Here is an 11,430-nt window from a genome sequence, read left to right as displayed (position 1 = left end):
TATGAATAATATTTATATAAAATATATTGTATATATTTATATTATGTTTAAAAAATATATTATTAATGATCGGTTTAGTTGTAAATGAAAATAAATTTCAAATGATTTATCCGAACAGAATCCCAACGGGTCGGGTCACTGACCCTAATAAAAAAATTCGCACTTGAGGCGGGAAAAAGGTTTTTCCCCGCTCATTTTGTTTCTCGACAGCTATAAAACCCTAGAAGATAAACTGAGAGGTCCATTTCATTGTCCAAACATTAACATGAGAACCACATCCAAATGGAGGACGTGAAAATCATCACGGTCTCCGATCTACTCCGGCACGGTCGTTCCCACACCGGATCATCATCTCCCAGCCCTCCGATCATCTCTCATCGAAGCCCTCAACCGCCCCCTGGGCCTTCCACTCCAAACCCTAATACGAATCGTAATGCCCTTACCCTGTTGGGAGACGCGGCTATTCTTGTTGGAACACTAACTCTCCCAACCTTAACCCTAAAATGTCCCCAACAAAATTGCCTCGAATTCTCCGACGACTCCTCTGCCATCTGCTGCGACATAGTCGGACTGGATCTCCGTATCATCGGTAAGAAAATTCACGTTCTTACCTGGAATTTCATTCATTCTAAGCATCTTACTGGCGGATTCTTGGAAATTGTTAAATGGGAGTTTCCAGATTGGAGTCACGGTCTCAGTCAATGTTCCGGCTTAATAATTGATTCGTTTCCGTTAGGTTCGGGTTCTAGTGAATCCAAACCTCGCAATTCTAAATCCTATCAAATTAACGGCAGATTAGAATCAGTTAGCCCTGTTTTTGTTGTTCCATGTTCATTTAATGAATCAAATTCGTGCAATTCAATGAATCTTCGAGGTTTTCTTGTGAGAATCATGGCTTGCGAATGCAAATTGTGTGAGTCTAAAGAGTCTGTTGGGGTTTTATATCAAGGACCGGATTGCCATTCTTTTACTGAACCGGTGGTTGTGTATTTTTGTGAGTCTGCTTGGTGTTGGCATCCTGCAATGACTAAGCTTATTGGGAATGTTGTCACGATCTCGGGATTGAAGAAGAAGTTGATTTTCATGGGGAAGGAGTCTGATTTGATGTTTGTTGTTGCGGAGAACTCTGTTTTGCATTTGCCTAGATTGTTGAAGAAATGCGTACCCTTTCCTAGAAATGTTGTAAAGGGAAATGGTGAGTGTGGTTCTTATACTGGCATTGTCAATAATGTGTATATGCAAGGGATGGTAGTTGAGCTGGATAAAGAAGTGTGGCTTTTACTAACTGATCAGCTACTCAAGCCACCGCATGGCCTTAGGGTGGGGGCTGTTGTAAGTAAAATTTTCATTTTATTCAGTTATTGTTTTATTATGATAATCTTCTGCTGGTTGAGTGGTAGCACTGTTTATTTTTAACCATTTCTTTGTTTCTTATGAGCAGATTTCTGTTAGAAATGTCCATTTTGTGAATCCAAAATTTTCTTGGGCAAAATTGCTTGTTCTTGGGGCTTGCTTCAGGACAAGCATCAAAGTAGAATCATTCTCACCATTAGAGACAGGGTATATAGCTCATTGAATAAATTGTCATTGACTGTTGTCTGTTATCATTTTTGGCAATGCTACAGTCTTTATTCTTTTGGGAATTTCTATAGTAATTGAATATTGCATTCTTTATTCTTTTACCCATTTGTATGCTGGCTTTACCAGTTCAAAGATGGATGATTCAATGAAGGTATTTGATGTGCTTGAGACCTGAAAGGATGACCCACATGCATGAAAAGTAATTCAACTGTATGCTGCAGGTGTCTTATAGTTTCACAATCAGAGAGCCAGTTGGGGAAGTTCATTGAGTCTTTAGCATTTTCTACCAGGCTGTGGTATGGATACTTCTAGCTTTTTGGAGATAATTATGGTTTGATTTACTGGTTTAAGGTGCATGATTTTCTATATTATTTGCTGAGTTTTTGGGTTTCAGGGTACTACTTCTTGTTTCATGTTTCCAGAAAAAGTTCTCTGGGATCTTATCCGGAAAGAAGATTTTGGGATCAAAACATGTAATTAACTTGCTTACCTTCATGTGTTATTTTTGACAGGCATGGAGTTTACAGTTTTATGTCAAATCTTATAGTTCTTTTCAACAATCATTATAATAGTTTACTGCTGATCTGACTTGGATAGTTTCAAGGTATTTTCAGAAGAAAGGACTTGCTCAAATGTTTGCTAGCTCACATTTACCTTCGTCAGTGTTTCGAGCACGGGTAAATCAGTAAATTTGTGTTGATATTGTGATTACATTGCTATGCTGGTGATTCCATTATCATCTTGTAATGAGTTTGCTTTGGCAGCACGGAGTGTTAATGGAATTCAATAAACATGAATCATGTGGCTGTGCTTCTGAACCATATCATGGCAACCTGAAGCTGGTAAGCCTAGGCCTTGCTTATTTGTTGGAATAGATGTGAAATAGCTTACATTAGCTTTTCAAATGTCCAATTGAATTATATTTTTGTGGCTAGTTTGTTTTCTCAACAGCTATTAACTATTGATTTTTTATGTCTTGTGGTTATTTTTAGGTGGTAACCATCTCCAGTTTTATCCATCATTGTGAGACCCTTTGGATAAAGACACTGTCACAATTGGATATTGTCCACCCAAGGTCATGTGGAGGGAAATCTTATCCACCATCAAAAAGGAAGACTTTTCAGAGTGAAGACTTGGGCATCGTTTTGGTAGGAAGGTTAAAGGTTGGTAATTTAGCTTGTATGTACATATGCAGGCAAATGCACATGGTCATTTAGTTCTAAAAGTGAACACTGAAGGTAGTAGTGGCGTGATGGAGGGCATATTAGCCTGACGGTTCTAGTTGCATATAGAAGAGGGAAAGAGAACTAATCTTAGCTGCTGATTTATTAAAATTTATCTTACAAGATCAATAAGTTACTCGTAGGATTTTGATTTTTGATGGGGGTATTAAAACCCGTGTGCATTTTTGTATACTTCCTTTATTACGTTTTTGCACTCTGCATTTGGCAATTTAAGTTGCAAACAAAGTAAAGAGAAATGGTGGCAAGTGGTTTAAAGTGCTATAAAATCTTGCTTCAGCTGTTTGGATTCTAGTCAAGTAATGAGAATGGAACTGAGGCAACTTATTACGACGTGATATCTTATTTATGTTATATATGAAGTTAAGGGGCTTATTTTGAAAAATTAAAAAAAAAAGCTACAATTGTTATTCTATTTCTCTTCAATTTCAACTTTTGGGAGACTTGAAGGCAGGTTAGCAGAGAAATTATGAGTGATAATTTCCCTAATTCCCGTTATCTCTTCACATTTTTGCTATCCAAACTAAGAATTGATATATGCTCTATACTTCTCAGCTCCCCACTCCTATTAAACCAAACATACTTTAATAGCTTAAGATACATTTTGTGGAATATTAGCTTTCATTATTCTAATCATGGTTTTTTCTCAACTCTACAGGTGTCTCCATCATCTGGAAGATTGCAATTGGTTGACACGACTGGTAGCATTGATGCTATTATACCAGACCTTCCATCAAATTGGAATCCCGACAGCATATTTGAGGTTATATCTGTTGATTTTATTTTGACATGCTCTTTGTCATCTTGTCTTGAGCTGCATGGTACTGTTTAGGAGGGATTATGCATGGTTCGAAGCATATTCCAAGTCTCTATAGTCACTCTATTTTTTGTTGGTTTTTCAGGTAATTGATTATAGTCTAACTGTGGAAGGCATACCTGAATCAGACCATTTATGGTTATTTAGTAATGAATCATTCTCATGCAGAAGTATCTTCCAGTGCTTTTCATCAACAAGAACAAGAAACTTAAAAATGTTTGTCTACTTTCACCTATGCAATGCAACGAGCAGAAATCTTCCCTTTTATCCATCTTTAGACTGTCAGGATGAAGTAAATGAAACTGGAAACGGAACATTCCATCTTATCCACATAACCCACAAATTTCCTCTGCTGCAGAAGGTAAGCATCCATGTTGTTCTAATTGTTTGGAAAAGCTGCTTCAAGTATATTTTCTTCTGTTAATCACATTTGAACTTGGAAGGACGAACAAAGGCTTCAGAGTCAGTATTAATGTTATCTTAGTCATAAATGTTATGCCATCACATACTAATTTCAATTTTATATTTGTTTTCACAGTTTAGAGGTGATTCAATGATAACAAAGAGGTCTAGTGTGTTTGCTGAGGCTATAGTCTTACCATGGTATTTGTTTCTTGCTGGAAAAGATGGAACTGTGCTTCCAAATAAGGTTTCAAGGGATTGTACAGGTGGTAACTGCTTAGATCATGCTCCTAGGAAGAGGCACAAGACTGATTGTGCATCTAGTTGTGTGAGTCCAGGTTTCAAGGACAATTTTGGCATTGCTAGCTCTGAAAAAAGCACTTGTTCTTCTAGGGAGACCTGTGGAGATCAGAGTTGTCCGAGAATGAGTTTTTCTCATGAAATTCCATGCTTGGCTACCATACAAGGTGTTAATAATTTTATTTTTACTAGTTCAGGGTTTTTGTATAGAACAAAGGCCAATGCAAAGATTTCAGTTGTTTGCAAAGAAAGTGCAGATAAAATTTTGCTGGAGTTCACATCTGAGAGTGATTTGAAGTATCAGGTATTATAGGTTCCTACTCTTCAGCCTTTTCTGTTATTCACATAATGCATGGATTATGAATAGTTCTTACAGGGATTTTGCTCATAGAAAAAAAAAATAAATTGTGTTCCTTTTCATTTAATTTCAGTTGTTGCAGATCGGTGGTTTTTACTTAATGAAGCACCATATGGAAGACCCCTTCTGTAATATTAAGAAGAATGATAATTTCAGTGGTTTTAAAGTTCTTATGAGTTCTGGAACATACTTGCGAAGAGTTTCGTTCTCTGCTGAGGTTCTTACAACTGATAGATCATTACATGATCCTTCATTAGGTGATTCTTCTCTATGCGATGATGAAGTCTTGCCAACAGATCAGCTATTGAAGGTTGCCAGTGATTCTTCTGTTTCAGATGTCCATCTTCATGTCTCTTCCAGTTTAATAGGTCTCTTTGAGATAAATACCAAGGAACTGGGGAAAGGCCTTAATGTGCCTGGTCGAGGTACAAATATAGAGGAGAACTCTTGTCTTTCTTCAGGCATTGAGGCCATAATGACTGCAAGTGGCCTGTCTTCTGATCCTCCTGGTTCTAATTGCCTCTTTCCTGAGGGTAACTTGACCTCTATGCGTGGAGATGTGATTGCTTTCCACAGTTTTGATGAAGGTTCTACTGAATTTCGTTCAAGCTGTGAAGACTTTCATGATCTGCCTCACTACATGTTTTATGACGGAACAAACGGTTGCTGCATTCATGTTTCAATGGCCCATCAAACTGTAAATGCCTATAATAATCCCTGTTCTTTTATCTATAAGTTCATTATCTGGAGAATTATGCATTATCTTATTGCGAAGTATTGTTGTTTTAGGTGAGGATTTTTGGATCTGTGGGCCATCATCTTTTCCCTACTGGGTTTGGACCTGGCATAAATGCAACATTTCACCGAATTCTTGAATTTCGGTATGAAGTTTTTGGAAGTCAATCAATTTACTGCTTGTGCTTACAATGCTTACATTGCTGTAGCTTTTCTCTGTGATGTCTCACATGTTCCTATTAGGTTTAACAAATTCATAGAGTGAAGTTCATTTGGTACGCCTTCTGTCCTGTTTCTTTGGTCCTTTTTTCCCTTTTTCTTGATGCCTCAATTTGTTTGTTCATCTTTGACAATCAAACAACATACTCCTTGGATTTTCCAATAATCATTAACCCTTCAATTTACTACCATCTTTATAATTTTAATTAATAAAAATAATCTGCATGGGGATAAATATGGAATTGTGAATGTAAATTACCAGTCTCTTTAACTGTATATGTTGCTGAGTCACAGTAAAGTCTACTTTACCTTCTAGGTGATTTATATGCATACATGCTCTCTGATCATGAGAAGTTTTATATACCACTTATGGTAAAGGCTAGAGGGAGAAGTAATCATTTAAGGGAGATGCACACGTGGATGCTGGAAAATAGAGTACTTGTAGGATGATTAAAGAAAAGGGTTATTTTGGCATTCATTCAGTTTAGATGAATTTTGTTTCAAAATATTGCTAGCAGAATTGATTGTGGCATCTGAGAATGATACTAGTTTAACCTCCAAACATTATTGGATGATATTTTGTGCATGCATCAATGTGGCATTAGGCAATTTATCAGTCTTGAATTAAGCTGTTTCATGTTCTGTTGTTTGTGAAACCAGATTAATGCCACCTTTCACTTGATACTGATTGCAAAAGTTCACCTCTAATATGCACTGTCTATGTGGTTGTACTTATTTAGATTATTATTATTCATACACCAAAATCTTTCCTTATCTGATATATTTGCTTCATCTAAGTTGTTTCCTTTAACTTTACTTGCACTTTGTACTGTGTACCGATTTAATTGGTATCTCTTGGGTTTTCAGGGGCCAAAATACATTGATGTTAACACCTGTATCAGTTATTGTGATAAACTCAATCAGGACTATCAATGAAGCATACAGAAAAAAGTGTTTCAATTTATGGTCATCTTCATTTATGCACAAAGCTCCCTCCACAAAATTGGTGGCTTCTTCTGGTTTAATTTCTGAATTGATCCAATGCTCAAGTGGCAATCTAAATCAATTTCGCTGCAGAGTATGTTTCGACTTTCATTTTAAAGTAGTTTTATATGTGTCCTAGTTGTTTCACTTACTGTTTGCCATTGTTTCTGAATATGGTAACTGATGCCCATTTGATGTAATTATGATTTATCTTTTCATTATTGTTACAGGTTGTTGCTGTTCATGTCCTGGTTCTAGAGAAGAGGAAGAGGAAATGTAATGACTTGAAATCGAACATGCACTCCAGGCCTCTTAGTGTAGACATTCCTCTCGCTTGCTTTGTATTGGGTGAGTTGCTCACTGTGTACGAGATTGTTGACTGAATATGCCTGATTTGTCTTGTTTAGATGTCACCAAGGTGTATAGCTTGCACAAAATTGGAGCAGCTATTTTGTTCATATTATATTTTGTTGTACCTAGTGTTGCTACTTCAAACTTTCCTAGCTTAAGCCTTATGGTTAGAAACTCGAAAGGACTGATTTTGGTGGTAGGAGAAGCATGTCCAATGTGTTCACTCTTGCTTTTTCTCCAAGAGTTTACAGTTATATTGCTTGTGGCGTTTCCTGTGTGCATTTCAAGTTTAGTAGCTTCTATTAAATCTCATTGTAGGGTTGTCTTCTTTATGAACAATGTAAACAAGAATAGATATGCAGTACATGAGTTATTCTAGTTGTGTGCCAAAAGTATGTTTTTATTATTCAAAAGTGGTTCTTATTGGATGACTGTTCTCCTGAGCTACCCCCCCCCCCCCCTCTCCCCTCCCTCTTCTCCTTAACTGCCCAATAATGCGAAAAGAGTATGTTATATTCTATATGAGCAGCTGACTGTAATGGATAGTAGTTCAACAAGATAATTGTTATTGGTTTTTTTCCCCCTTAATTTTATGATAATCCATCAATTTGCATTGCTGGCCTTAATTTCTTTGATTTTATGTTGGCCCTCCTCAATAAGTTAAAGTTTACTAATATTCTTCCTGCTTGCACGTTTAGATGATGGGTCATCCTCTTGCTGTTGCTGGGCCAATGCTGAAAGAGCAGCAACTCTGCTGAGGCTGCATGAACTCCCACCATCTGCCTTTGAAGCCAGTGGCTGCATAGGGAAGTGGGTTGGGATGCAGAACATCTCTCGGACCTCCACCATGTATCGTCTTGAAAGAATTTTAGAGAAGCATGACAGGATTACTGTCAAAAACACTAGGTCAATCTGTGATTCTTTTGATCAAGATTTTTCTGTTTCTGTTAGTTCAGGAAGGGTGCTTACTGGCTCAACCGAGGACCTCGACTTCCTGATATCAGTTATTTTCAATGCATGCATCAATACATTCTGGGTGAGTTTATTGGTGGAGCATAATAGATTGACTTAATTACTTAGTTCTGGTTGTTCCTTCTTTTATTTGTTCTCTAAGCTGAAATGTGCTGGCTAGACATTCTCATCAGTTAGTGTTATAACATTTTGTTCTTTGATTCTCTATTACATGTTGAAATGCTTGGTTGAATGAGGTATTTCTCTTTGGCAGACTGTTGTTGCTGGAGTGATGGATTCTAATGCAGTCAGCTTGTTAAAAGAACACCTTGTTGAAATGGAAATGCCAATGCCTCCCATGCAAAATTTATGGGCCACAGAAGTTTGTTATGTTAATCAGCTGGCTGAGGCCAGGGACATGATCCAAAAACTTGTAAAAAGGTAACTCTTGCTGCTACTAATATTTTTGCAATGTAATACCAAATCCTTGTTCTCTTGAGGTGCGTGTCTTGGTTATGTAAATGTTGTCCTAAATACAGTGGCTATGCTGGTTGTGGGCCCAGCCTTTTGTATGTATAGCATCTGATGGGTCAATGAGATATTACTGATTTATAACTTCTGTCCTTTCAATATATGTTTTACGTCCATGGTATCACTTCCTTGAGCTAGTGCCTGGGTACTATATTATCTGGTGTCCAACAATACAGAATTTTGTATTTGGTAATTTCAATTTGGGTATATAGTTAATACTCTTTCTTATTCTAAAGCCTATAACTCTTCATTCATGTAACGAACTCCTGGTCTCTTAAAGAAAATGCTCGATCAATCCAACGTACAAATTAAATCCTGGGGGTTGAAGGTTGGAATATACTACAGAGTTTTGCTTTACTTTGTTGACATATAATAATTTTTGCTGTCATTTACTATTTAGGTAGCCTTATGGGCTTTAAAAGATTTTGGTTACCGTGATGCTGTAATAACCCATTGCCAAGCCAGACGACTGTTGATCCTTACATCATGCTGAAAATGCAAATCCACCTCATTGATAATGAAGGTGAATTGACTATGTGGAACAAAACCCTGGGTCTAGTTTGATTAATAACATTGTGATGCATGGTGCTTGTGACGTGATTCTCACTGTGTCACTGATAATTTGAGGATGTGCAGACAGCTGTGGTTGATTTTTAAAATGATTCTGCAAGTTTTAGGGAATTTAATTGACATCATATGACCAGAAGTATTAAAAGTCCATCCATGTTATGCTCAAGTATTGTGTATGGTTGAATTATTTGTGAGGAATCTAATGGAGTTGAAGCCTCCAACATTGGAATTTATTGACGACTTGATCTGCTGCCAATGAACTATGAAAGCAGATGCATTTGCTGCTCAAGCTGCGTCTGTTGTTGACTGGGGTTATCATTTGTGGTACAGAAAGCACAGAGGAAAACACCGTAGATATCAACCAGCAGGACATGATGAAAAAGGTATTTGTTCGAGCCATTGAAAGTCATTCAATCGGCTGAATAATAGTAACAATGGTATTAAGAAATGTTGCAGATAGCTGGCAAGCTGATTGGTTAGATTCAAAATAATGTCTCCTGGGTCATTACTACCAAAATGGGGTTGGCCACTTGTGTATGAAAGAGGTAAGGTTATAAATATGAGCAGTGCTTAGTATGAGATCTTTGACTCCATATATTACTGCTTTTTAACAGAGCTCAACTACCCATACCTGTGACAATGAGGTCCCCCTCCCCCTCTTCATATCTGCAAAAGCCTTTAAGAACTTATGAACTGAATTCATTCGGATTGGATGCTGTCCTCGTAAGACTCAGCCTCGGCTAATCTATTCCAAGGCTATCAAAACCATGATATTATCAGTAAAGTACTTTTGCTTTGCTGAAGAGTTGAAGCAAGCATCTACCCAGTAATTTCTTTGGCTTTATACAGGCTTCTGACTAGGTAGTAGCGTGCACCTTTACCCTTTTTCAGATGTTATAAAGCAGGGATGATTGCAAATTCCAATGCCACTCTTACAAGTTTAATACTAACTGACTGAGCCAAAATGAATTTGGACTGAAGATTGTACATAATCATCTATCTTTGAGTGTTACGGTTCAGACACAAATCATAAATTTTACATCACATCGTTTGCGTATTAATATGAGATTGAATATTTAAATGTTCACTTCCTCTTCAAATATGTCAGGTGATTTTTGTGGCTACAAAAGTTGGGAAGGAAAAGGAAGGGGAGATGGGCTGAGGTGCTCACGCGCTGCTGAGTGAGAGTTAGTGTAAAAGGGGCTGGAGTTTGTGAATTGTATATAGTTAAGGTTGTTTTCCATGGCTTCTTACAGGTGCCAGAAGAGAACTGCAAAAGCTCATCGACGTTTTCTGAAAAGGGCTTCTCTCTAGGAAAGGTTTTGGACTTTTACCTATCCTTTTTAGATTCCCCAACTAGCTTTTCTGAGTACTTTTGCCCTTTTCTCTCGTCCTTTTACTGTCCCCTAGGGTTCACCAAAGTAATTTTTTTTTATATACTAGTAAAACTACCCAACATCTTTCCCATTGGTCACCATTAGTAAGCAGATCTATCTCTGATGTTTCATTCACTCATTTGTTCATTGGAATCCTTCAGGTTCAGGCATCTTTTCTCTCTCAAACTTTAGGGGGTTATACTTGAATATATTTGAGAGAGAGTGCATGATATTTAAGCTTTTAAGCGCCTTGATACAAACAGTTTTTGTACCTTCTCTTCCAAGAGAATCTCTCTCTCTCTCTCCAGCCCGGATGGACTCTTAGGCATCGTTCTATTGGCCACTTCTTTCTTCCTTGTGCACCTGCAGACGCTAAAAATGTGTAAGGTCTTGTTTCTCTCCATGACCTGAGCCCTCCACTTTGAAGATTACCCCTCCTCTCCCCTCTTCCCACAGAAACCAAAAGAAAAGAAGAAAAACACTTGCCAGAAAGGAAAAAAGAGTTGCAACGTTCTTTTGGTTATTCTCAATCAAATCCTAGTCTACATCCCTCACAGACCCTGTACAATTTCCTCTATGCTAAAGAGCACACTGGCACTTTGGGCAACATTTCAAGACCTGAGAGCCGAAAACAAAGTTTACCAGTCCCTTTTCTGGGTCAGTGCTAAAAATGTCAATGCCACTAGTCCAGCAACCCCCACCGGTGACTGTAACGCAGCCATACAACTCCCACGCCACCACCCATGCCTCTATTGGTCCTGTTATAGCCGTACTTTTGGTGATCATAATCTTAGGCATACTGGCAGGCATGATCGGACGGCTCTGCACGGGGAGGAAAATCATGGGATATGGTCAGTACGACATTGAAAGTTGGATAGAAACCAAATGCTCTTCTTGCATCGACGGTAGGATATATCCTCCCCCACCAAGGGCTAATGCTTCCGGTACCTCTGTCCCAGCATCAATTCAACACCACCCACAGCAAGAAGATCAATCCCCCTCAAACCCCAACAC

At 38.0% G+C, this 11,430-nt stretch overlaps 1 protein-coding gene across 8 annotated transcripts; it reads left to right on the top strand.

The window, feature by feature from the left end:
- Positions 205 to 10,728, top strand: LOC18591268 (CST complex subunit CTC1). 8 transcript variants are annotated; one of them, XM_018125874.1, is made up of 20 exons: positions 205 to 1,332; positions 1,442 to 1,560; positions 1,803 to 1,877; positions 1,976 to 2,054; positions 2,196 to 2,258; positions 2,346 to 2,423; positions 2,574 to 2,744; positions 3,481 to 3,585; positions 3,725 to 4,000; positions 4,178 to 4,645; positions 4,773 to 5,396; positions 5,489 to 5,580; positions 6,521 to 6,731; positions 6,868 to 6,985; positions 7,687 to 8,024; positions 8,214 to 8,380; positions 9,371 to 9,423; positions 9,497 to 9,901; positions 10,149 to 10,359; positions 10,578 to 10,728. In XM_018125874.1, exons 1-18 carry the CDS (start codon positions 283 to 285, stop codon positions 9,529 to 9,531), a joined length of 4,122 nt encoding a protein of 1,373 aa, XP_017981363.1. In that variant the 5' UTR covers positions 205 to 282; the 3' UTR covers positions 9,532 to 9,901; positions 10,149 to 10,359; positions 10,578 to 10,728. The 8 variants fall into 8 exon arrangements, with proteins under 8 accessions (XP_017981363.1, XP_017981367.1, XP_017981362.1 ...); XM_018125878.1 differs by having other exon boundaries at positions 7,687 to 7,837; positions 7,940 to 8,024; positions 10,149 to 10,586; XM_018125873.1 differs by having other exon boundaries at positions 9,497 to 9,585; positions 9,655 to 9,901; positions 10,149 to 10,586.

Source organism: Theobroma cacao, chromosome 8 (genome assembly GCF_000208745.1).
Source record: "Theobroma cacao cultivar B97-61/B2 chromosome 8, Criollo_cocoa_genome_V2, whole genome shotgun sequence".
NCBI classification, from domain to species: Eukaryota; Viridiplantae; Streptophyta; class Magnoliopsida; order Malvales; family Malvaceae; genus Theobroma; species Theobroma cacao.
Note: the sequence above shows the minus strand (reverse complement) of the source record. Positions and strands in the feature narration are given on the sequence as shown.